This window comes from Rhea pennata, chromosome Z, assembly GCF_028389875.1.
Source record: "Rhea pennata isolate bPtePen1 chromosome Z, bPtePen1.pri, whole genome shotgun sequence".
NCBI lineage: Eukaryota > Metazoa > Chordata > Aves > Rheiformes > Rheidae > Rhea > Rhea pennata.
In genome coordinates, this window is record NC_084702.1 from 45,942,621 (window position 1) to 45,969,770 (window position 27,150).

The 27,150-nt window shown below is 40.4% G+C and overlaps 1 protein-coding gene across 1 annotated transcript in view; it reads left to right on the top strand.

The window, feature by feature from the left end:
• ST8SIA4 (ST8 alpha-N-acetyl-neuraminide alpha-2,8-sialyltransferase 4) overlaps positions 1-26,313 on the top strand; it is a 54,967-nt gene extending 28,654 nt beyond the window's left edge. Inside the window, exon 5 of the mRNA XM_062600196.1 lies at positions 25,411-26,313. Within this exon, the coding sequence (XP_062456180.1) occupies positions 25,411-25,693 (283 nt within the window). The 3' untranslated portion in view covers positions 25,694-26,313. The remainder of the gene's footprint in view (positions 1-25,410) is intronic.
• Positions 26,314-27,150: the final 837 nt, after the last annotated feature.

The following is a 27,150-nucleotide window of genomic DNA, read 5'->3' on the forward strand; positions in this document are numbered from 1 at the left end:
GACCTAAAGTATCAGCTCATAATAATGAGGCTTGTAAATTTAGGGAAAGATTATCATCTCTTTACAGATTTAAATATCTTTAAGATATATTTGGTTCATATTTCAAATGGAATGCAGTGGTAGAGAAATTGGTAAGCAAAAGCTATTCTTAAATTAAAATGTGCCTGAGCTAAAAATTGATATTCCCTACAAATAAATAAAATAACTTGACAAATAAAGTAAAATTTAAAGCTGCATAATCTGTTTACCAGATCAGCCCTTTTGGAAAAGTAAGGCTTGGGAAAGTTTAAACTTGTCACAACTGCCAACTTCAGTACTGGTTCCAAAACAATGGACTGCTGGTTCTGCTGCCATTTAAAATGGTGTGTGCAAGTTTGCCTACCCATATTTTTAAGGAAAAACTTAAAACTATGTTCTATGTGCAGTTATCTGTTCTGCTCTTTTTTTTTTTTTTAATTTTACATCCACTGTAAACTGTCTGATGATTTATGAGCCTGTTAAGAGACATTTTCTAAAAGGAACTCCTCTAAAATTCCCCTTGTTTTATGAATCTGAGCGTTTTTTTGTATAACATTAATTTTGGAAATTTTCGATTGAGTACAGGGTGCTTGCCAGGGTAAGCCTTCGTGACCGTGTTAAGTAAACAGGGGTAACCTATTAGAGAAGGGTAGTGCTGCAAAACAGGAAGGGTACAGTAAAGCAAATCTGAAGATTGCTGGATGAGAAGAGACAACAGGAAACCTCCCCACAAAGCTGTTTGTAAAAACCTGCAGTAAGACCTGTGCAGAGCATCTGGTCCCCTTCGCAGGGTGGTGGAGCATGCTTGCCTCGCTGGGAGAGTGCAAGGTTTATGCTACATCTTTTGGTGCCTAAACCATAAGAGGAAATAGACTTTGAGATACTGATGAAAGAAAGATAAGGAAAGCTGAATTGCAAAAAGTGTTTTTTGTAGCCTATTTTATTTTACACTTGCGTATGCACTGCATATGCAACCTTTATTTTGTAGAATATCAGCACTGCAATAATTTTCCTATCTTTGCTCTTGAATGTAGCTCAGTGGTTTTCATTAAACATAAGTGTAGAGCACACACATGGGACTGTAGCATTTGCAAGCACTGTCCTGTGTTTGTAATGTCCCCAAACTCCTTTTAACCTCCATACAGCTAAATATTCACTTCTTTTGTTCCACCCCTTTTTTTTGCCTTGATATTTTCAAAGGCCATACAGCTTCACTCTTTATTTGAGTATGCATGTTTTACATTAAATAGTAATTTATATGAAGGTAGTTAGAGCTGTTTTAAATTAGACTTTAACAACAAAAGAATCAGTCAGGAAAGTCGGTATGGCTCTTATGTTGCTTTTTATGTCTTGAAATCCTTCCAAAGTCATAATAACTGAAACACTGAGATTTTGTTAGACCATGCCAAAGACATAATACCAGGAGGATCTACTGAAGTAGTGTCCTGAACTTGAAAACATATTCTTATGGAGACAAATAAAAGGTGCAGTTTTATGTTTAATAAGTTAAAAGAGGCAATTAAGCTGTTTTGGGAGACAGAGATTTTTATACTGTGGCGATAAGAGGCTCATTGCCTCTTCTGCAACCATGATGCTTTTTCCTTTTGAGGACCACATCATGTCCATGGCATTCTGCCAGGTAAAAGGAGACTCTTATTTGAAATTTAAGCACCTTGTTACATTGTAACTACAAGTCTTCATAACCTAAAATTAAAAACCTCTGTGTTATAGGGCTGAAAACTGCCTAAAAAAGAGGTGATATCTATCCTGAAATGTTTACCATTATAACATGTTTTTGAAAAAAAAACCAAACAAAACTTTGTCTTTTGCCAGTGCAAATTTAAATTGATGTCCAGAGTGCTCTGATTAAATGCACCTTGAAACTTTATGAAAAATAGGAAAATGTAGGGTATTGTGAACTAAATGATTTTATAACTAATCTTTATATTTCCATCCTGACATGCTAAATAGTAACAGAGAGATTCAATGCTGACGTGTGCAGGCTGATGACCATAAGGTATGGCAAGAATTGTCCCTCTTCTTTTTCTGTGCACCTCACTGCTAAAGTGTCCAGGCAAATTAGTTTTTTCCTTCATCATTCTTTACAGCATAAGACAAAGACAGGACATTACACTGCTATTCTGATCAAGTCTGGCCGAATTATGTACTGTTTTACATACCAGCGTGGCAGGTCTGCAGCAACTGCATATGGCACTGAAATTCTCCCTCCTAATTTTTCTTTCTCATGTAATGAAAGCAATGAAAAGCCTGTAGGGTTTGGGGGTTGCTCTTACTCAGATAGTAGCATGATGACTGTATTCTAAGGACATTTTGAAAACTTTTTTTTTTCCCTCCCCCTATCCATTTATGCACTTTTTGGGTCATAAAAGAGGTAATGTGGTGTTCAAAAAAGAGATTGCTTTTCTTCAGATTTCATGCCCTATTAAACTTCTGTGAGTGATGGTTACGTCTCTAAAATCTCAGGGGACTCAAAGTTTTGTGAACACAGATTTTGTAAATACTTTGTAAAGTCCAAGATGATAACTACTTTTTTAACCAGTAGCATATCTTAAGTTAGATCATTCATATTTTGACTTAAGTAGGTTTTTGTCCAAGAGATCAGGTGATTTCAACTGATAATCTGTATTTTCAAATTTTCTTTGTACTTTTTGGTCAAAGGGTTTGTAATTTCTTCTCAGAATCTGGGATTCTGAACATGATTTTGGGGCAGTTTGCATGACTTTCTAATGCAGCATTTCTAAAAGCTTTTTTATGGAACTTTTAATGTAATTGTGCACACGTTATTGACAAAATAATTTAGGTAATCAATGCTTAACAGTGTTCAAGATGAACGTAGAACCTGTAAATGAAGAGCTGAATTGATTAAAAGCCTTTCATTGCTCTCTAATGCCACTGGCAGGAAGGTTCATTATAAAGTTATTCTAATGAGCGAACTGCACAGCATTTAAAAATAAATGGAATTTAACAACAAATTTCAGAAATCTTGACTTATTAACAGACCTGAGATTTCACGCCAAACTCTTTCATTGGGGTTATTTTTATTAGCAATCTCCAGTGACTGGTAGCCTTCGAGGCGGGGGCAGTGGCCGCGCAGAGAGTCGGGCTCAGCAGCGGGGGCCGGGCTCCCGCCGGAGCCGGGGATCGAAGCCCCGCTCTTGGTTTTTATTCCCAGTGGCGGCAGGAAACCAGCACGGAGAGCCGGACCGAGAAACGTTTTGGGCTCTTGCAGCGCCCGGGACGGAGGAGGGCTGCTGCGTTAGGCGGAGGCCTCCGTTCCCGCGGGGAGATTTCCCGGGATGTTTGCCGAGGAGGAGTAACCGGCCCCGTGCGATACTGCTGCCGTGTGCCGTTGTATTCGGGCAAGTCTTGTCTCGGGTCTCCTCCTCCAGCTCCGCGAAGCAAAGTTCTCACGCTCGTCTGAACGTGCAGCCGCGTGTTCTTGGCCTTCCCTCCTCCGGGCGCCGTCCCACGAGCCCTCCGTGTGGGACTCCTTCCAGTCTTTTGGGTAAAGAGCAATCACACGGACGTCCCATGGGACTTCCCTGTGCTAAGCTTACTTCCTCCTTGCTACGGCCGGCAAAGGGCAGCAGCAGACCTGATCCTTCGCTAACTGTGGCAGAATCCCCGCTGAAATCCGCGTTCTGCCTGAGTGAAGAGTGTGCTGTGCCTATTTATGGCCCCTTCTCGGGGCAGACTCTTTCTTTTTTCGCTTAGTGAAAGCGAACAGCTGTTGTTTTGAATGGAGTGACCTTTTCTACAACTTCAGCACAGCTCCGGTGTCCTTCGCTGCGGGAAGCGCAGGCAAAGTACTTGGAGAAACTCAAACATGCAGAAGTCAAATATTAGCAGCTCTGTGCTAATAAAAAAAACAATCGCTGGGAGCAATCAATACTGCAAACACTTCTTTTTGCTAACGCTTTACTTGTTTTTTAGTGCTAAAATATATTCCTTCAGCAAAGGCAGTTTGGACTACATAGATGAATAAATAATCACTGCTGAAACAAAAAAATGAAAATGATGGCCATTCAGCTAAGAATCAAATGTTATATTAAATATAAAATGACTGTGTCTTTCCAATCATGTCATAAAAAGTCTTCAAATTATGAAGGAAAAAATTCCACGCTTTTCTCTGCTTTCCAATGGAGTACAATCTTATTTCTCATATATGTGGATGTTAATACAGAAGTTCTGTGCTATCCTACCTTCCTCTCCTGATGTAGCACTTCAGTAGAGCTGGCTGTGTTTGCGAAGTTAGGCAACCAAACAGGATGCCAGTTAGCTTGGATTTCGAGAATTACGTGTGGTGTCAAGTCTTTAGTCTTTCTTTGGAGCTTTGGTCCCTTGTGAACCGGAGAGGAGGAGGTGCCACTCGCTCCGTAAGCAGGGAAGTCATCGGAAGCACGGAAAGGAGGATGGCTGGAGGGAGAGTAGTAGGGCAAGAAGGGGGTTTTGGCCACGCCATCAGTGCTGGCGAGGTGGAGGTAAATATCCAAAAGGTGTTGGGGAAAGAAGGAAATACGGTAGCACAGTCCCTTCTGGAGGCTTGGGGTTGTCTCCTGGGGTTGATGGAGCTGGGCACGGCGGCAGGACTCGCGCCACACGGGAGCCTCTCCTCGGGCTGGAAGCCTTTCTTTCCCTTTACACAACGTCTCCTCTTTTCTTGTGGTGTCTGAAAGATTTAGCAAGGTAGGTCACTTTTTGAGAGGAAGAAGCACTTTTTCAATGGGAGAAAACCTGGCTAAAACAGTGTGTGCGGGGAGAGGAGAGGGAATTAAACGTGCACTAAACTGTCTGCTTTTTATGCAGCTTATTTTACATAGCCTCAATCCTAATACATTCGGCAAAGTGGGTCATGAAAGGCATGATTTTAGCAGGGCAGCCTTTATTCTTCTTTTTATTTATCTGGTGATAATAGAATTCTTTTTTTTTCTTTCCCTCTTGCTGTGGCAACTGCTTTGTTTCTCATTATCACAAATAGATATAATTAGAACTTGTAAAACTTACTTTCTTAATGTTAAATTTCAGGCTTCAGCTAGAGGAGAGCAACAGAATCAGTCATGAGAAAAATAGCAAGGAAATTGCTTATTTTCAGAATTTTGCAGCTTAGTTTATCTACCATGAGTGACAGCACTGTGCCTAATGTTAATGACTTAACAAACTAAGCAGGGAATAACACGTAATTTATTTGTACAGTATGTTTTCAGATTTATATTTACATTGACATCTATTTGGCCAGTGTCTTAATATTTTTCAATTGGAGTTTTTTTTCTTCGTTCTCTTGAATAAAAGCCATTATTTTCAGTGTTTCTGAATAACCGTTAAAATGTACAAAATTAATTTGCTCTCACTGGCCGTGTTCTGTTCCTGTAACAAAAACTGTCGCTCTGCAGCCGAGGAGTAGACCAGATGTGTTTTTCATAGACAGTCTTGGAGGAGCAGAGTAGAGAGAACTAGAGTATTTTGAGAATAGTGCTACAAATAGTGGTGTTCATGGGATGGGAAGTAGGTTCTCCAGTTTTGAGATGAGTGAGTTGAGCCATCTTTTGGCCTTGTATGATACATGTGTGTGTGAGGAAGTCCCAGTAGGTTTACTTCTATTTTTATAACGGTGTTTCTAAGTTCAAACTTTTAATAAAAACAATTCTGATATTTTTTTTTGTCTGAGAGCGACTGAGGTTGCTCAGAAGACGTATGTAGTTAACTTTTGGTCTTACTGAACTTTTATGGTGAGGAGCAGTTGTGTTGAATATCCAGCCAGTAATAGATTTCTTCAGATCATTAGTTAATTATTGAAGTTCAGTGGAAATCAGGAAACACCTACAGTTCTGAATGCTCTGACTAAGAACGCCTTTCCACCTGAACTTTTCAGCAAAACTGGAGAGCTATTATAATGCCATGTTACAATACATTAAATTGTACTGGTTCTAAATACCAGGTAGATATTTATAATTTTTTTTCCAAATCCCTTCATCTCAGGAAAGAAATAAATACTCCCAGGAAGAAAATTTAAAAAGGCAAATCTTTTTTTCTCTTTTCAAGTCTTTGTTACGTATTTTGAGGAAGAAAACAAAACAAAAGAGAGAAGACAGAAATGGATGTACATACCTGTTATTGTTCCTTTTGTAGCTTTTTAATGCTACGCTTCTGGCTGTCACATTGACTTTAAACAGAGCTAGATCGAGAACAAAAGTGTGAATTTTTCTGCATGGGTGACCATGAGATATAAAAAAGATGATGCCGGCGGGCCCTGACAGTTGCTTTTTACTCCCTTTCAAGTCACAGGGTTGTTTATGGAACTGAATAAACAGTAGTGGGTGTCAGTGTGTGAAGAAGCCGCTTGGCTTAGTGTCGTCTGTAGCCTCCCTTTTTAGTTCACACGAGTTTCTTCCAGCACGCGTTGAAGGGTTTCTTTAAAGTTGCTGGGTTCCTGTTCAAATGCGGAGAAAGACGTGGGTGCCTCAAGTTAAGACTTGGGCAGGATTTGGGTATTTTGTGTCTCAAGTTAGCAAATGGCGTGGCTAGCGGTTAATTTGCCGCAGCCCGTAGCTAGCGGGGGAAGCGGCCCGTCTCCTCCTGCGCTGGAGTCCAGGGCTCGGCGTGCCCCTCGGCTGGGAAAGCGAGGGAGGCATGTCTGCTCCTTCCTCTTTCCCAGGGAATGCATTTGTTTGAATATTTGCTAGATCAGCCGAGTGTAGGCCTTTCAGAGACCAGGGGAGGCTTGCTAGGCTTTTCCACTTTGCATCAGAGAATTAGAGGCTCAGTGAGTTAGAAAGTGAGAAGAGTAGTGAGCCTGGCTGTGTTTCAGGCACTGCGGGGGTAAAGAGCCCGAGTGGTTTGGTCAATGCTGTAATGCCCACCGTTAGTTTTAAGCAAATAACGTATTTTGAAAGGAAATGATTCACTTTGACCTGTTTGGAAGGGGGTCTGGGTCGCGCTTCCTCAGCGTTGGAGATGCCCCATGGCTGGGTTAGATGGTGGGTGCCTGTGGGGAGAGAGGGGGTGCGATTTGAATTTCTCACCTGTCCTCGTTTCCTTCCACGGGCTAGATCAAAGTCTCTGTCTTGCTGTACATCCTGCCTCACGCACCTCTTTCAGGAGCGGCTGGTTTCTGCGAATCCGGTTCTTAGGTGCCCTGCGCTTCCCATGCCCATGGATAAACAGTCCAGGAGATTAGCACTGCACGTGCATTCACTCTGTGAGCCTGAGGCCACAGGAAGAATTAAGAATACCACCTCCCTTTGTAAAATGTAAAAACTGTTACTTTTATTTTTTCATTTTTTTTGCAATATTTCTGTACTGAAATCATATTTGATAAACCTCATGAGCACAGTGGAGACAGCCTATTTGCATCTGTCATTCCCTTTTTAGCAGGAGCGAAGAGTCATATTATTTGCATTCTTTGAAGCATGCATTTAGTGAAGTAGTCAAAGAACACTGGCTTAGAGAAAGTTATTGCTAGCACTTGTTTTTCTCTTTAAACTTGGTTGTGTTTTGTTAGCTAGCAGTGGGTTGTGGGGGAATTTCCAACCAGAACGAGCAATCATTTTCTCTTACAACTTGCAAGCAAAGAAGACCTGCAAAAGGATCTGAGGTAAGACCCTACTGAGAGCAAGCGCAGCTACTGGTTTCAGAATATTTTGGAGGCTCATGAGGTGGTTTTTATGTTTTTTTGTTTTTCTATTTCAATCTGAACGTGGGCCCACTCACCGGAGGTGTTGGCAGAGAGGAAGTAGCGGGTGTATCGGAGTCGTACAGAAACAAGCAGGTGGCACAGCTTATGCTTATGTCAAAATCCATAGATTCAGATGAAACATGTAACATGCAGAAGGACTAACAGTGCTGCTGCCTTGAAATAGGCACCATTTCCAGCAGGGTAGTGTTCATTTTGTATTGCTTTTATAATGTAATATTCATCCGTGGGCTTTGGAAAAGTGCGTGTTTGGCATGAACTTTCCAAATGATGCCTTTCACGCCTTTGCTCCTCAAGGGACAGAACAGAAGAGGGTGCAAGGAACAGAAGGTAGACCACAGCAGACAACCTTCAGTGACAGGAATCCTTCAGGAAATAACCTCAGCATTTGCTTTTTCCTTCCTTAATAGAGGTAGCACTCAAACATCACTGAGGGGAAGCTCTGAAGGCAGATGAAGGCTGGTTCCTTCCAAGGAGCCCTTCCTTCAGTGCTGCAGCATCTTCTCCTTTCTAAACAGCGAGGTGGCCCCGGTGTGCCTGATGGCACGCTTCTGGGGGGACTTGGACAGGAGAAGATTTGGAAATCTCCTCTCTGAGGTTGTCCATAGTGAACGTCTGTCCTTCCTGCTACCGAAGCCTCTGGGAGTTGCTGTAGAGACGAGGAGGCTCCTCACTACGCAGGGTGATGCAGGAGGGCTGTGGTGGAGCACCAGATTTGCCTGAGACGTTCTGATTTTAAATCATGAGATTACTGAGCCGTTGTTGCTATTTTGGTATGGTGCTCATCCTCCAGCATAGGGGAAAAAGAGAAGAGGAAATGCCTCTATGTAGACGGTGCTTTTTTTTCTGTTTTTATTCTTAATTTCTATAAACTTGTTTGTAATATGTAAAACAAGTTCCGGGCATGAAACATCTGGGAAATGTGCCAGTATGTAAACACACTTGATTTCTATGACACTGATGACTTGAAGTTGAATAGCTTGAATTCAAACTGAAGATCTCACTTCAAATTAGTATTAATTACATGGTTGGTACAGCATTGTAGCTTAGTAAAGCCATTGGCATTATACCATGACTTTCAACTTAATATTCATTCATTGAATAAGACAGTTCATTTTTTGCTTAAAGGCTTTAACCAAGAAAGTGACAAATATTCCCTTTCCTTGTGAAAGAATTTTTAAAAATAATTTTACACAGCTTATTTAAAAAAGAGGGGGGGAAGTAATCTCCTTACAGTTCACTGAACTGGCTAGCTGCTTTGTTTTGAATGTTATAATTCGTTTCTTCTTTGTTTGATTTACAACAGCAATAGTAATAGTAGAGAGCTGCTCACCTGGACACCTTTATTGAACATTTAAAAGTGGGTGAAGCCCCCCCCCCCCCCCCCAGTAAGAAAATAAGGCAAGTTTTACAATGGGCGGCACACATCTCTAATACTCTTTGACAGAAACTGGCTAATCATGACAAAAGCTTATGACCTATTTCTCTATATTCCATTCTGAAATAGTAGAAGAGAGAAGCAGATGTAGGAAGCTGTCAGATTGGCAGCTCTGGGAGGAAAGTGAGCTAAAGATGGGAAACCTTTCTTAAGAAAAAGCGTCCTTTAATCTCGTTGCTTGAAAACCATAGGAATTTCTTTTGAGAAGTCATTGCTTGGGGAATTAGCGGGATCTGGAGCCTTTTGCATAGGTATCATCTATTTGCCTCTGACCTAGTGTAGCAGTGACCTAAAATTGTTTTTTCTCCATCTAGACCATGCCCTTGTGAAAGCAGTTGGTGGGCTTGGCACAGCTCCTTTCCCATCACATTGCTGCTAATTGGCATCCTTGTTGGCGTTGTCTGCAGTGGAGCTAAAGCCTAATAGGATGTGAAAAGTGAGCACCAGTGGCTCTTTAAAGACGTGGGTCCTTTGGCATGGCAGCATGTGGCCTCCAGTCTGTTGCTGAGGTGTGCTTGGCATATTTATGGGCTTTGTAAGACGATCTCTCGCTTCTGCTGAGCGCGGCGTTCAGTTAGCTTGTGATGCAGCAAATTGTTCCTATTCAGTCGTGTTCGTCAACACATAGGCCTAACGCTAAGCACATGCTTTAGTGCCCTTTTTCTTTTCTTTCTTTCTTTCTTTTTTTTTTTTTTTAACTGTTTAAAGGTTTTATGAAATCTTGATCCTAGAGAACAATTTCTACTTCGTTAATTTACTGGAGTAGTTTATTTTTATTTCTGCACAGCCTGGCTCTTCTGGTTAATGCAGTGACAGCTGTGGGATTTATTACTGTAAAATCAATAGCTTTTATATCTGATTAATCTGCTCTGATTCATTGCATTGATCAAATCTAAGTGTTTGTAATGGATATTCCATATAATAATCTCTAAAAGGGAGACCAGAAATTGTATTGATTAAATCAAAATAGGTCAGATTTTCCTCTGTGTAACAGACATCGGTCTAACAAATAACGTAACGTTGAACATGTTGTTTTAGTGCATTTATCAGGAGCTGAGATTAGACATTATTGACTTAAGCCTTCAAGGGGAGATGGGCAGAAGCTGAAAGCCGTTTTAAACTGTTTATCAGCCCAATGAGCAATGAGCATCCTGAAGATATGTTCAGGTTCACAGTCTGCAGTTTTCAATATCAGTTCAAGTATCAGTGCAGTTAATAGACTGCTGTGTGGTGCAGGGCATAGTCCTCATCTTGGAGTCCTCTAGGTGAAGTGCCTCCTATTAGAGGGACACCAGATGCTCAAGTGCCACAGCAGAGAGCGGCATGTCCCATAGCTGTGTCTTTTTAAGGCAAATTTAACATTTGATATAAGGTGTTAGAAAACAGTCTCTTGAGAATAGGGGATCTGGGAAGCAAATGTTCTGGGGATCTAATCATTTATTTCATGGTTTTCTGAGGTGACATAGACTGAATTTAATAAGTTTGGTAGTTGCTTCTGTTGTTGAGTTCTTACTTCCTTAACATACTGGACATTGCATTTTATTCTAATTTCTCATGTATTTCTTTCTTTTTTTATGGCGATTATAGCATTGACAGTGTTTTGAAAGTTTGGGGGGAGAGCAGTGTCTGTTGTAGAAATACATTTACTTGGCATTAGTGTAAGAACAATCATTCATACCAGTAGGAAGCACTAGAACTAATGCTGAAATGTAGTTTAGTAGAAGTTAACTTTAATTACACCAGTCCAGTAACATGCTGATGCAGTTTCAGAGGAAGAAATATTAGTGGATTGTAATTTGCAGTAATGCTTTCAGAAAATATCAAAAATCCTGTGCATTTTTAATGCATATTTTATAGATTTTAACTAGTATACTTGGTTACAAAGCACTTAGCTCTGTCGACTAGTCTGCTGCACATTACTAGTATTACAGCTTCACTTTTTTTTTTTTACTACATCCTCCTGCTTCCCTTATGAGGCTTTGTAGCTGAATTGCCATCTTTGTTCAAACAAAAGCTCTTCCCCTGTTCTTCCTTTGACGTGGCTTCCCAGAGAAGCAATGGCTTGTATGGTTAAGGAGTCCCACCCATGCACTCCTGCTCCTGTATTGTTAAAACCAAATTCCTTTTCCACTCCATTTGCCCATATTTGATGCGGGAAATAGCTTTGCCCAAGGTTAATGAGCATTTTTTCATGCCCTCGCAAATACCGCTCCCCAGAGGTCAGGGCCCCGGCGCACAGTTCAGCCAAGCACCTAAGTTCATGATTACCATGAACCTGCATTAGTTCAAATGAAACTGAAATTCAAAGTTAGGATGGAACATTTTGCTACTTAACGTCTCTGGCAGCTAAGACATCATCTGTAAAATCAGCATCACATAACAGTCACGCAGCAGGAAAATTCTTGTTTTATGAGTTCAAGTCAATCCTGAAGTAGGTCAGCCTGGGTTTATTAGAGGAACTGTCATTATGGTGCAGGATATGGGTCAAATTTGTTTCTTGGCTGTAGTGCCCTTGCTGACTGCAGCCGTTGTGTAGGCTGCTTGAATGACCTTTCTGGGGTAAACTGTAAAATAAAAGCCCTTTGGGGGGAGAAATGTGGGTGGGAAAAAGCAGGCTTCTTATTTAATCCTCTGCATGGTCTCTGCCTGCTCTAACTATCTCAGTGGGGCAGGTGAAATTCAGGGGCTACAGTTTCCTAGTTTGAGTCCCAGCAACTGTATTTCCCAAATGTAAACTGACCATTACCTTTCCTGACAGAGAGACTTAGGTTTTTTGCTTACAGGGTCAGCATACATAACTTTTCTAGGCATCCTTTGCCTGTGTTGAATGGGTGATTTAGTGGAATGGGGACATAGCGGTGCTCCAGTCTTCAATGTCTGAAGATCTATCTTGAAGTGTGATTTAGTTCACCAGTTAAAATGGGTTTAGGGGTTTCGACGTAGTCCCTAGCGTGTGTTTCACCACATAGGAAAAGGGCTCAGCTCAGCACTGTTTGCAGTCCCCGCTCTTGGAGCAGCAGGCAGGTCTGGAGTTGCAGGGACCTGCTCGCGTTGAAGTGCCTCAGCAGAACTGTGTGGGCAAAGCAGCACAGCTCCTTTCCCCCGTTACACTTTGCTCGTGACCGGTGAACGTGCTTTAGTATTAACTCGGGTTCTCTGGCCATGTTGCTGTCTCCAGTCACGAGTGACAGAAGGCTCTTGCTATCATCACTAGCTGTTTCTATAGGTCTGTAAGACTGAGTGATGCAAGTGCTGTTCCAGGCAGGAAAGCAGCTGCCACACTCTGCAAAGCTTTGCTGGGTGTTTTGTCCCCCTCCACCCTGGCTGTAAAGGGAGCGAGGAAGAGAAAGCGCGGCTTTTCGCTGGGCCCTGTGGAGCCCAGGAACGGCTGAGGTGAATTCCCTTCTAGCTCGTACACGGACTGGTTGTCCACCAAGCTCCAACCAGGTGTTTCTTTCTGGTTGTGTTGCAGGAAATTGGGAGATACTTGTGTAACAGAGGGCACACTCAGGCTTAAATTCTTTACTTCATTAGTGAAAGTGTGTCATGAGAGAAGATTCCCGTTAGATCTCTGGATGAAACCCCAGCCTTACTGAAACACAAGAGAAAACTCCCATGGTTCCCACTGCACCCTTCGCAGTAACCTTGCTAGGGGTAGCAGTTGGTGCAGGGAGAAAACTGAGGACAGGGAGGAAGAGAAGCAAGTAAAAACCCACTAAACTAGTGCATTTGCAAGTCATGAAAAGGTAATGAATAGGGTCATTTTGAAACTGCACTTAACACGTAGGAAAATCGTTTCTCTTCCATGAATTCATGCTGAAGGAATGAGACAACGGAAGGAGGAGGTCTGTAAAATGATGACAAATAGTTGCTTGGGTTTGGTATCCAACTTGTTGGTTTTACATTTTTCCTAGTTAATCAAATGCTTTATTTTTGTGCTGTTTTCTCATCATTACTGCTGTACTTTGCTACAGACATCGTGGCATTTATTTAGTATTACCTAAGAATTGACGTGTTTTTTGAGCCATCTGAAAAGATCTCAGATCTTCCATATTAAATCCTCATAAATTTACATACATGCTTTTTGATCATCACTTTTATCCTCAGGATATTTATTGAGTAAGTCTGCTTCATTCTCTTCAAGTGTTGTCTGTCATTTTTAATGGTTTTATTTAAGCCCTTCATGCTTCTGTATGTTTAAGCAGTCCCATGAGGCAAGAGTGAAATATATAAACAAGAGCTTGTGGGTTCAGAGTCTTTTTTAAGTATTGGAAGTGTAAGGAAGAAAGACCGCACTAATGCCAGCAACTTTTAACCAATGTTAATAAAAAGTTAATTTACTTGATGCAGTTCAGTCTATATTAATCAAAAATAGATTGGTTTGAACTTTCAAACTGACACATTGACTTTGATCCTCTAAGTGTAAAGATAACCTTTTCATTTATAGTGTGTGAGGAGGGAGTAAAACAAGAATAAATTGCTCTAATTTTATTATTTATCACTGTTGGATTCTATTTTAGACCCAAGAAACTGAAGAAATACAAGGTTTTTTGAGCAGGTCAGAATCAATTAACCTGAAGGAAGCATTAACATGTGTTCATAAAATTATGTATTTTGCCATTTCCAGGTATATGTTGTTATCTAAATATGGCACAGAAGTAAGGTAAAGTGGAACACCCACTGTGAAAAACATTTGCTTCCACCAGATATGCGGAAGGAACTCATTTACCAAAAAAGAAAATCTTTTCTACAGAAGAGTCTGCATTAGCTTTGTTATTTTGTAGAATGTATTCAAGATCTATTCTGGAAAGGCCAATGCAGTGTTTCTCTTCTGTGTTCTCTAAATGAGTTGGAAGTGAATTCTTTTGACATGAAAACATTTTTGACTCTTAAGAATTTTGTGTATGAGTTGAGGAAATGACAGTTTTAAGTGAAAGCATGTAGTGTGCTAAAACAAGCGCCAGCTTATGACCTCCGTGGCGCTGAAGCAAAAATAAGTGTTTAGGTGGCCATGCAACAAAAGACAAAGGTATTTCCTTGCAAAGGCTCAATACTTGTTGGCATAAATGAATTTCTAACAGCTTAAATGATTTTTTAAAAATTATTCATGTGTATTATTTGCTATTTGCACTAGTTATGTAAGTAAACAGCCTCTGTTCTCCCTCATCCTCCTGTCATGTGGTGTCACCAAGAATATTTCTAAATACCCAAGCAATAAATAAATGTTTCCCAGATGTTTGGAGGGCAGGAGGGAGACACCAGTCTGAGTGCTTGGAATGGTAGGGACCAGTGACTGGTGATGGACCAGTGCAGAGGTAATGACTTCATACCAAAATGATACCTGCAAGAGGAGCTCTGGTGGCCTGGCCTCAAACAAAAGGTCATTTCTACAGCTTGAAAGTCACACAGTGAAATTGGGAGTGATTGAAGTAACCTCCCAGAAGGTTAAACACTTTGAGGAAGGAGCAGCTGAAAAGGCACTGTGCAAACTAAAACTTTTTTTTTTGTGCAAATACTGAGCTGTGAAGCACAGCCTGAGACTAGGATTGTCCCATAGATGTCAGCAAAAGATTCGCTTAGTAAACATAATTTTAAAAGCTCTCATGAATATGACATGCTGTGAAGAGAGTAGACTGAGAGAAGCTGCAGCTTCTTACAGTTATTCTCCTTCAGCTCATAGCTGTAGTGGTCATCTATGACTAGCCACATCAGACAGTGAAGAACAAATAAATGATCTAGAGGACCAATGATAAGCAGACATTGGGGAAAGAAAATCTTTTCTACCAAAAATAAAAAAAGAGAACAAAACTAACCTTCGGTAGTGGAAGTTTTTAAGGGAGTGCCAAAATGGCCTGGAACCTAGGACCTGAAAATTTCTAGGATAGGTTCTGAGATACACAAAAAAAACTTGTTAAAGAGATTAAAACCCCCAATATTTAAACAGTATAGGATATGTATGTCTTCCAGCCTACTCAGTAAGGCTATGAGAAGGTGGTTATTGTGAAGTGAATACAGAGACCTTGTGGGCATGGTGATCCTCCTGAGAGTAATTAGTGAGAGTAGATGAAGCTTAGTCTGTTAATAACAGCATTGTGTTATAAACAGGGTTAATCTTTAAGTGATCTTCTGTATTTCCAACCTGCTTCTCCAGTCTGGCTCATCTTTATCACAGTATATTTTAAATATCATTGTTATATTGCTTTGATTTGTGTTCTTCACTGTCCTGAAGAAGCAGCTAGTTCCTAAAGGATGTTCCTCTTCGAAGCTGACATTTCATTCGCTGTTGTGTATAAGCACACACAAACTCCCACTCCTATTTCTTGTTTTTCTCTCTTATTTACTTATTTCGATCTTTATAATGGCAACCAAAGTGTGACAATGGGAAGTCAGGCTCTGCTATTGTGCTAACGTCATGTTACAGTTCATCTTTCCTGATGAGCTCCAAAGCTCGCCTCTGTTACCGAGCAAGGGTTGTCACGTTTGCTCATGATCGCCGTTCTTGGCAGTTTTGTAGTCTCTAGGTAGAATCAAAGGACATCGCTTTCATTTAAAAATAGAAAATTCATCTTGGTGTCTCAAACACAGCAGGCCAGTTCTGGTGAGACTCCTCAAGGAAGAGCACACGCATGTTATCGCGGTCTTCAGGAGAAATCCTGGGGACTGTTCCTGCTACCATTTAGGTCAATAATTAACTGCCACTGGGTGTCTGTAGTTCATGGGTCTACTTTGGATATGGAGTGCAATTTTTAAGTAAATGCACTGATCGTTCTCATTTTCGGTATTTTATGTCATAGAAAGGTCTTAGAAACTGAAAATAAACCGGAGCAGTCTCATAGCACACCAAGTACACTGCGACTGCAAAGGGGCTCTCGCCCCGCAGTACCGGCCAGAAAATACCTGCGGTGTGTGTGGTGTGGCCATCCCCTACTCAGCACCATCCATCTCACCCTGCAGAGCAGCTCCCCATGGTCCCCACCACTGGCTGACGTAGGTCCAGTCACTAACTGTGTGTGGAGCAGAAAGCCGGGTAACTTTGGCATCATTTTAAATTCTCTTTTGCCCTGCCCATTCTGTATTTGGGTGGTGGTCCTGTTGCAGAGCACTGTAAGATAGGTGCAATTCTAAAAAGTAATTTCCTGCCTTTTGCTGTAATATCGATTATGTTGTAGAAGTAAATATAACGCAACCCCAGTTTAAAAAAAAAAAAAAAGAAGAAGGAAAGCAAGCCTTGCTTTATGGGTTCACGGTCATGGCTGATTTTAAGGATTGCTTTCTGGTATAAGGTATTCTGAGACAACAGTATTTGGCTGAAACTGTCTGTTGACTGAAAGATACTAGTAATGCATTTGTTAGAGGATAGTATTCTATAGCTTTTTTTTTTTCCCCCAATAATTTAAATTCAGTTATTTTTTTAAATGTTTGATGCTAAAGTATTTATGTGTCTTAGGACCTGACTTCAGAGACATTCTCTGCATTAAGGAGTACTCATGTAAGAGTTTAAACTATCTTGTCAAAAAAAATCTCTCAGTTTCTAGCAAACTAATTGCCAGGGATGTTTCAGACTGAAGTCTGAGTTCAAAACATCTGGCAGGCTGTTGGTATGTAAATACCACTGCAATTCAAAGCATTTGCTCATGTGTAATCTCCTTTGCAATCCCATATCCTTCATCTTTAAACACAGTGGTCTTTAAACACAGTTTAGTAGCTGTGCGTAAGTCAACTGCACACGCACGTGAGATTTACCTGTTGTCAGAGAGGTTACAGAGGAGGCCCTTCACTGATACTCCCTTTTAAGGGAAATCAATATGTACCAAATTTCAAACCATGATTTGTATATCAGGATTTTCTGCTGTATTTAGGTTTTCAAAAGAGCTACTGATGTAAAAAAGATCTAGAAGTGTAGTAAACATGCTTATTTCTTGCTCTCAAGAGTACCTACGCTTGGATATCGGCTAAATAATGTTAACAGTAATATTTGTATGAGTAACCAAAAAAGTTACGTTGCCAGCTTGATCATTAGGATATTGCTCGTGGAATAAAGCAATACACTTCCAATTACACATTAGCTGTCTTTTGAAAAAAGACATCACTTTTTTGCTTTGACATGTTTATCATTTTGGAAGTCGCATCGTTCTCTTCACAGAAGCACTTGGAGACATTTCTTGCTAGTGCTATGCATAACTTGCTATTGCAAAACAAAAGATACACAGGCTGGGACTAGGATCGCTACACTCCTGTTGTTTTTACTTAGCCTACGGATTGAAATTTAATGTTAGATGTTATTTTACAGTCTGGTTCTTTAGGGGCCTTCTAGGAGAGATTAATACACTATTATTTACATTGATGCCAGCTAGTCTCATCAGTGAAATCTGACGTGAACTAGCTATTAAATCATAGTTTCCTTTCTCATGTAAAGTCTTTTGCAAGAGAATTATAACTGCCTTTTAAAATATACACAGATAAGCATTCCCGTTGTCTCTGTGGGTTAATTGCAGACCTTGGATTGTGTTGTACTGAATAGCAATAAATAGGTATTGTTTGTTGCTTAAATGTGGGTTCATTTTATTTTCTTTTTTTGTTCTTTGAGGTTTGCAGCTCCTGTTGCTTAAGTAGGGGGTTTACTACCTGAGTGAGGCTCAGCTTCACAGGAGGGGGTTTCTAACAGCAACCTCAACATTCCTTGGAAATTTCAGAGTATTGCTTAGAAAGCTTTTCCTTCTTGACTGAGGGTCACTGGTCTAGCTACTCTAGTAGGTTTTGAATAGATTTATATGCATGTGAATATTTAGGCATTTAAAATCTTCTGTAAGAACAAAATAACAGACAAAAGTACTTTAAGCTTTAACCCCCCCCCCAAAAAAAAAAAAACTTTGATTTGTGAATAGCATACAATTTTGTTTCCACTGGTTATTTCTGAGGCCTGAAAGAGCATTTGCATTAACCATTTTCACAGATCTGTACCCCATAATAATGTGGAGACAAAAGAACATTTACAAGTTTGCTAGCTAAGTTAGAGCAGTGATCTGGCTGCAGCTGAAAGATCCCTCATACAAGCAGTTTGGTGCAGAGATGTAAGTGCTTAGGGCAACTCCATAGATCTTTCTAAGATCTAGGATTTTTGGCATAAATTTGGCTTTTGTTGCCATTCCAGAATGCCTCACGCATGACAGCGGCGAGCAGGGTGCCACATAGCTCTCTGCAGGCTTTGTGGGGTGACGTTTTCTTCTCCCTGACTTGTCAGAGAGCTTGATCTAGTAGATGTGCTTTGAGAAGGTCCTGGGCCTGTTAAAAGCAGATGCTCCAGCTGCTGCTGCTCTCTTTATGGTGTTCCTGAACTAGAAGGCAGGTGGTGGCCCCCGATCTCCTTTTGTACCACAGCACAGAGTGCAGGGTCCTTGCAGAGAACAGGAGAGCCTGAACTTACTTCCTCTCCCTTCTGAGAAGGTTTATGCCCACATTTTCCACAGTCAGGCTCTGCCACGTATCGGAGAAAGGGCCATTCTCTTTCCATCCTGCTAGAGTACTTTTTTAAAATCAACAAAATTTGTGGGCAGTTCTGGAAGTGCTTGTCTAGGAAAGGAGGGTCAAGGGCTCTGCAGCATGGACTGATTATGTGATGGATTTGGCTTGTGGCTGTGGAGGATTCCCATTGTGACACCAAAATCTTGTGTTTGGCTGAGCAAAGTGTTCGTGTGGCTTAACTGGTCTTAACTGTGGCAACCTTTCTTAATTCACGTGCAGCAGAAGGCAGAGTTATGCTCTATCCTGGAGCCTTCTTGTGTTGGGCTAATCTTCCATACATTGATTAAATCTGCTTTAAAGAGAAGATTATGCTAGAGCAACAGTGCAGAGCAGAATAGTCTCCTATAGCAGGGAAGCTGGGCTCTTTTATTTTCAGACGGTTAAAACTGAGCTTCAATATGTTTTGATTTATTTTGCCACAGCCAGTAGATGGTGCTCGTAGCGGCTTGCGTCCTCTGCAGTGGTGGGTGCGTTGAATGGCCACCTGCGGGCCCCGCTCGTGCTTAGCTGTGGCAGTGCAGGGTATGGATGTACCTGTACCATGACTGTGTTTGCTCTTGGTGTCACGGGTTCTAAGGAACAGAAACGTTACCGTGTAGAGTCCCATCTCTCGAGTAGTCTTCAAAATTGGTTTTATAAACAAGAATGTGAATTTACTTAGCAGAGCAAAAGGAAGAGATAATGGGAGAAAAAAGTTTACATCTATACAGTGAATTAAGCTTGCTTAAAGGAGAGTGACAATTTTAGTAAGTGTTTCTACTCTTCATAGAGTGCATTATTCTTTTTGATGAAATAGTTGTTGTGTATACTGTTTCAAAATATTGTATATTGAAAACTACAGAGTAGATATTATGTAAATACTCAGCAGTATTTCTTGGCTGGCAGTCACTCTCTCAAAGTAACAGTTCACAATTCAATTTTTTCATACTCTAGCTTTCCTATACTGACTCCTGCATAGTGCATATCTCAGTAGGGACAAATAGATGGACAAATAGAAATTTTTAGCTGCTACATTCACATAAGTTGAGAGGGTCAGATGAAGGGTTGTTCATAATGTTCACGTGATTAATTGCACTAAAGACATGGAAGTGTAGGAAGGCAGAACAGGGCACCAGAGGATGCTTTATCTTTTCTGAATTTGAAGAGGTTATTTTAGCTGACACCTTACAGGCAACTAGATAAATTGAATAGGGATCCTGCCTCACTGAAGACAGTGGAAGTTTAGCCTTTGGCCCCAGAGGGGTCTGAGTCAGATCTTTTGTGGTCCAGCATTTCTGACTCAGGCGTAAATATATAACAATATTGACAGTCACAGCATAGTTTTATAGTGAGATGTACAGTGTTTCTGTGACTCTTTCTCCAATGTCCTGTGCCATTTTTGTGTATACTCTCTAAAGCAGACACTGGGTCCAAGATCATAAAAGTGGCCTTTTGTGTTAGACTCTTTGCCTGCACTTTCTGAGAGTGATGGGGGCAATATGCAGTTTCTATCTTCTCCCACCAATGAAGGTTTCTTGAGGTCTTCTGTCTTCTTTCCCACAGACTTTTCCACATATTTTACTACTTGTTTATGCTAATATTTTAACTTTGTGTTTATTGTATGAGATTTCTCAGAAAGCTCATTTAAAAAGTACTCTCTCCATTTGGTGGCTGTAGAAGGAGCAGAAGGCAAGTTTGTATGAGTTGAGTTCACATGGAGACCAGCCTGCCTCTCTGAGTACAGATTGGTATGTAATCGTTCAGAGCAATTCAGAGTTAAAAACACGTATGTGCTTTCTCGGATTCAGTCCTGTCCAGGTGAAGTAGTTAAAAGTCTGTTGAAATAAGGCTCAGCCAGATTCAGATCTCATTTGTACTGAGTAATTCTAGGGAAGCTGATATGCAGATGTGATAAGTAAAGATTTTATATATGCTAGATTGTCTGATTTTTGAATGTAGCCCATCATGGCAGAAAACACATATCATTTTGAGTACAGCCTTGGGAAAGCCCATATCATGTTTTAATTTAGTTAGAAGTAATATGTTCCGCCTTACCAGGATAAACAATTGTCATTCAAATTTCCTAGTATCCATTTAATACAATGATGATTGACACCAATCATTCCCTATATTACTCACTGTAATAGAATCTTGTCATCTTTTTTAAAACAAATTTTTTGATTTTTTTTTTCTGTGTTTACTTGAATTTAATTTTTCAAGAGCAACATGCTCTTGAATAGCAACAGGCTATTCAATTAACATTTCCTCTGAAGTCGTGCTGATAGTAGTATGTTCCATTTTATAAATGTAAAAGTATCCTGCTAATTGTAGGTGGAAGGTTGCTGGTTTTTGACTGAAGATAAAACCACAGCTAATATTTTGATTTGACAGAAACAGGTTACGTAGTTTTACAGCCCAAAATGTTGGGGTACCATAAACATTAAGTGTCAAAGCAGTGTCATTTATTAATATTGATTAATGGGTGTGTAAATTTGATATATCTCACATTCATTAGACCAGATCTCTTTATATCTTCAATTTAATTGCTTTTCTTACGATGTTCTTCCTTGCTGCTCTGGCTCCTTTCCTTCATAGTTCCATTCATTTTTCAAGATCGTTACAAATTACTCTAATTTACTGCTTACACAAGCCTTAAGAGCAGTGTACAGTGCACCTGCTTTGCAACTGGTTCTGCATCTGTTTTAACTGTTTGAGGGTCCAGTAACAGAGAACTGGCTACAGCTATTGAAGTGTTGTATGTGCAATTGGGGGTAATCATTTTGTCAGAAGGTTTTATTGCCTGATCAAAGAAGGAATGTTTTCTGTTATATTCAGCTTACACCCTATTTTTCATTTGGCTTCACTTTATTTCAGATTTCTTACGTGCAGGGTTGAGTCAAATAGAGCTGATCTTAGGTTAAGAAAGATGAATGTTTGTGAGGACTGGAAGACATTAGTAAAATTTCAAAAAAAAAAAAAAAACCTAGAAACGTACTCAAATGTAGATTTAGAAAGTCCTGAGATTAGATAGACCGAGCGACTTTGTTGACATAATTAAGCAGAAACTCTTAATTTCTAATGTAATTCCATTGATCCTGATGGGGGTGCAGCAAGTGTGGGACAGGAATTCCCAGAGAGGAGTTGCTTCCAATTTCTGCTTCTTCACATGGAGTGGAAAGCCCATCACAGCTCCTGGGGTGGCAGGAGTTGGCATGCACATCTCCCACATTACGGATGTGTTACGATAAATGTATCGGCAGTTTATCCTGTTGGTTCACACGCAACTTATGACCGTTTCCAACCTCCGTGTGCCACTCTGAAGAAGTGGCACCTCGCCAGTTTTCACCAGCCTGTGCAAGTAATTAGCTCTGTGTAAGCTGTGCAGTAACTTACATTTCCTGTTTTTTGAATTGTATCCTCTTTTTTTGTCCACTCTGTCAAGCTTATGTTATGTTTTGAGTCAAAAAAATTTTAATGTCAAAAATGAGTTTTAATGTCAAAAATGTCAAAATCTTTTCATTTCTAACAAAAGCAATTAGAATTTATTGTTTATTGTCAGTGTGAATAAGAACAGGACGCGATCTTAGCTTTGCTCATTCCGAATTTGAAAGGAACTTGCGTTATGAAGAGAAAAGTGGGCATTTTGACCATGTTCTACTGGCAAAACAACCGAGCATTTTGCAGCCCCTCTCCCGCGTGTGGATGAGGGGCCACGCAGTGGATGCCACGCACCTTGATTTCAGCAAGGCTTTCAGGACCGTGTCCCGCCCTATCCTTGTATCAGGGTGGGCCAGCACGCGCCGTAGGAGATCCAGCATGGGAGTGAGGTGGCATCTCGCGCGGGACAGGAGGGGCGGCGGTGGTGGCGGGGGCAGATTAGCTGTGAGAAACAAAAGATCTGCACAGATTTATGGGTCTGTGGCAAGTTGCTTCTCTTTGTTATCTTAGTTTTACAGAAAACAAATGCATTTCAGATAAATAGGAAAGAAGTGTATCATCAGGCTTAAAATTAGTGTTACAACAGAACTCCACAAACTGGAAAACAGGTGCAGAAATGTTTATTGGTCAAAGCATTTACAGCATCGAGGAATTGCTAAAAATCTGCCTGAACTTGTTTCATATTAGAGTAGCTACTTGAGTTAAAACAATTATACAGATATTTCAGGACCAAAATCACAGCGACTTACTACGCCACACGGTCATTTTATCAATTCAATGAGAGGGTGGGAGCCAGGGATTTGCACTGATGAGATGTGCTGCAGGAAGGTTTAAGTGTCAGCCTGAAGCCTTAAATGCCTCTAACCAATTCATTCAATGCATTACTTGGCTTCTTTTTATCTCTATCAGAACTGATCTCAAGTTGCCAAATCTCAATAGTAAATACAGCCAATACCATGCTTTCAGTATAGTGTTTGGGTATCTTCTTTATTTGTAAGAGAAACCCAGCAGCCACATTTCTCCTCTGTATGATTTCTGAGTGTAACAAGCAGTAGAAGAGTTGCTTTTAAAGTACAAAACTGTGAAAAGCTCTAAATGTACTGGTGTTTTTCATGACATCTTTAATACTTCTTCCTGCACGCAAATACTCAGTAAAAAGTTGTTGTAATTTCCTTTTCAAATGTTTTGATCTGCCTGTTCGTTATTAATTTAATTCTCAGCAGTGACCAGCCTATTCCTGTAAGATTGAATTCACCGTGGATGATACTGGTTGTGCGAGGTCACTGCCGTAACGGATGTGTCAGGTCTGATTACTGTTTGGCTAGAGACAGTCACGTGGATGGCTGACTGCATGTACTTACAGTGTTTGAAGAGGCAAATATCTTTCTTCTAAAATTAAGTTACTGGGTTTCAGGTTCAGTCTTTTCTGCTTTATGTGTCATAGGAAGTTCCAAAAGTGGTCAGTTTAGTTTTTCGATAACTTTTCTACCAGCAAAAATGGGTGGGGGAAAAAAAAAAAAAAAAAAAAAAGGGAAAAGAAAGATCTGAAATCAGAGTTTCTCCTTTGGCTTGCCTTATTTTAAAGTGCCAGGTCAGTTTTCTGAGCTAAAAGCAAACTGCTTAGCATTATATCTCAGAAGTTTCTCCCATCTGGCAACTTCTGTTTATGTAAACACTGAAAAAAAATGGTGTGCAGTACGTTTGTCCTGTGCGCACTTAACCCCTCCCTATTGTGTTTGCTTTATTCATATGCTTTTACCATCCTGCTTTTTATGGCCAGACAAAATTCTGAGTCATTCCCACTGTTGGCTTTGGAGAAGCAATCTCGCAGCCTAGAACTGCTTCCCGCTTGCGCAGTCCTTCAGCTTTCAAAAAAAGAAGCTGAGTACGGTGGAAAAATTTTCTCTTTCAGACATACATGTTTCTATGATTCAAAGACATCAGCGTTTAGGCAGGGTGGTTTTGGCAAGGTGTGAAACTGGGAAGGCCAGTTTCAACAGGATAGTTATTTTTAGTGTTGTGCACTATCTGATGCTTTCAAGACACTTTAATGCTAGTTTGACTGAAGATTTATTTTTACCATCCTTTCTCATACTGATGAATAGATGTTCCCAGGAATCATCTTGCTGTATCCCTAAATGCCTTTAAAATAACACAGTTGTATACTTACAGCTCCAGCCCTGTGGTCATCCTATTTAACGCAAAGACCCTGGCCTAGTGAGGCTTATTTCACTTGGAAACTTCCCTCTCCCCCCAAGCAGTAGTAGAAGCAATTCGGAGCACACAATTAATTAAACAATGATTTAAGTGTGGATGGTAAAGGATTTGTTCATCTCCCGTACCTGCGCTTCTCCCCCTCCCCGTTGGACCCACTGCAACGGTGTACATGGCTGCTCTTTTAACTGCATCGGCAGGATGATCCAGGTTCATGTTTCTAAACACCCGTCTTTATTTCTACAGAGCGTTAAGAAACTATTGAATCAGATTTAGGAGGAGTGCTTCACCAGTGCTGACACTGTTTTAATGAAGTCTTATTTCTAAGGGCTGGGGACATAAAATAGTGTTGGTGCAATTTCCAAGGTGCCGATGTGAGTTGCGTGCCAGGACCCTGTGCACTTCCCACATGTCGTATGTCCACTGTTTGCCTCTTTGGAAACTCCCTGAGGTTTCTAAACTTATGATTAGACATGTTGTCCTTGGCTCAAGAAAACAGTAGCTTCGGGGGGATTTGTGTCGGTGCAGAACCAAACTATTCTGAATTTAGTAATTAAGGTTTTGCTTTTGCAGACACTGCCACTAGCATATAGAAAGGTTTAAGTACCTATTCGCAAGCAAAATAAATAAGGCTTCAGGCTTTTTTACTTATGAAAGTTATATTCTTATGTATTATAATATTATTTCCATTCAGTTTCTATTTAGATGAGTGATCTGTGAAATAATTACTATGTTAAGCAAATACCAGCTGATTTGATGAGGTTAATTGGATGTAGTGAGAGGCCAAGGTTTTTTGCAAGAGTTTGTGTTCCCTGATTGCTCAGCTGAGGGGATGAACTACCCTTCTCCTGCACTTGCGAGTTCTTGGTAGAGTGAGAGCTTGAACTTACATCCTCATTTAGCTAACTAAATGGTGACACTAGCATTGGCACTATTGAGGGACATAGCAACGGAAGTAAAGGGGAACATTTTTAATGTATAAAATAAGTTCGTAAGTAAATGAATAGCTAAAACAAGTTTACTTCACATGGTTTATTCACATCAAGTTGTTGGCATGTCTTTTGACGTACTTTTCTTGGTTTCTTTGCAGCTATTGGCTGACAAACAAGGTCCACATCAAGCGACCCAGCACCGGTCTCCTCATGTATACACTTGCCACCAGATTTTGTGATGAAATCCACCTGTATGGATTTTGGCCATTCCCAAAAGATTTACATGGAAAACCAGTCAAATATCATTATTACGACGATCTAAAGTATCGGTACTTTTCTAATGCCAGCCCTCATAGGATGCCACTAGAGTTTAAAACTTTGTACGTACTACATAACAGAGGAGCACTTAAACTAACAACAGGGAAATGTGTACAGCAATAAAGTACATGTAAAGTACAATAAGAAGTCCAGAATATGCACTTCATCATGAGGATGTTGTGGAATGGCAATGGGATCCCAGTGAGGATATATTCCAATACCCGCTAAGCCATTGGGAAACGGAGTTTTATCAGAAGTACATAACCAGCTACTATACCTGTAAAGTGCTATAAAACTAAGCTATCTTGACTACAAGGGTTCAAGTAAGTGCCACTTTCACTAAGAACAAAGCTTGAATGTATGCTCAGTAGTGTTTACAGGATCCAGTGATATGTTCACCATGAATTAAAGAACAGACAAGTAACCTGCTTATTGCTGACTTGCCGCTGTGGCGGAGAGCGTATCGAAGAAATCCCCGGTGCACGGGGCAGGTTCTCGAGGAAATAACGCCAGGCTTCGGCAGAGGAGATCGCGATGGGATTGCGCGGAGAGAGCAAGGTCCGTCAGATCACATAGATCGAGCAGATGCCTTCAGTCAGGGGACTGTTTCTGATCTTGTATTATAACCTCAGCTTTTGTTGCTGTTTTTCTTATTGCTGTTGGTTGGGTTTTGTTGCTCCTGGGTACCGGAACCCTTCATGGATTTTGAAGATGTTATAAATAATTAAAAGTATGTATCTTAAGGGATTGTCTTAGGAGAAAAAAAAAACTTGTGAGGGAGGGGGAGGGTGGAGGGAAACGTCAAATACGTTATCAATCGTTATTGTGTTGTAACCTGCTGTCGCACAACTCTCAACTCCCAGATTGTTCTTCTAGCTACAGCTGTCAGTACCCACTACATGGAACCACTCCGAGACTGGTCATTTTGAGTCTTTTTTAAAGAGAGGTTTTTCGGTTTTATTCAGATCTGAAGACCCACTTAACAAAAAGGTGCCCTTATTTTTGGTACCAAAGATTACTCTTATTTTGTGTGCACATTTTTTCCTTTTGTTGAAGAAATGGTGTACAATTCATATGGTGTTTCTTTGCTGCTGAAGGAAACATTTTCTGGATCTTTTATTTGCAGTAATTTATATTGTTTAAATTGTTTGCGTGAAATATTTCAAACAAAGCCTCTTTACTGACTTTGCCTGTAGAATTTTATTCTGCAGGAACAAAGGGATTTCAAATATGTATGATTTTTATTCCTAATTGAAAGGAAAACTAGAAGTCTAGAACTCAGCTGACATAATGGATCATGCTAAAAGAAAAAAGACTAAGTCAAATTAAGTGAAAAATAGAGGAATTGTAGATCAAACAGTTCTCTCAAAACTTAAATTTCTCATGGTGTTGGGTAATACATCTCTCCAACATACCTCTTTTGTATCAGTGTGATGTAGGGATGTGTAATGGACTGAAGTAACGCAGAGCTGTGTTATCTCATGTTGATTTTTCTGAGCAGCGTTCCTTTTGTTTATTCACAAAACCAGCGACGCTTTCACTCTCTCCGTTCAGAAAAGGGAAGAAGAAATTGGGGGAGG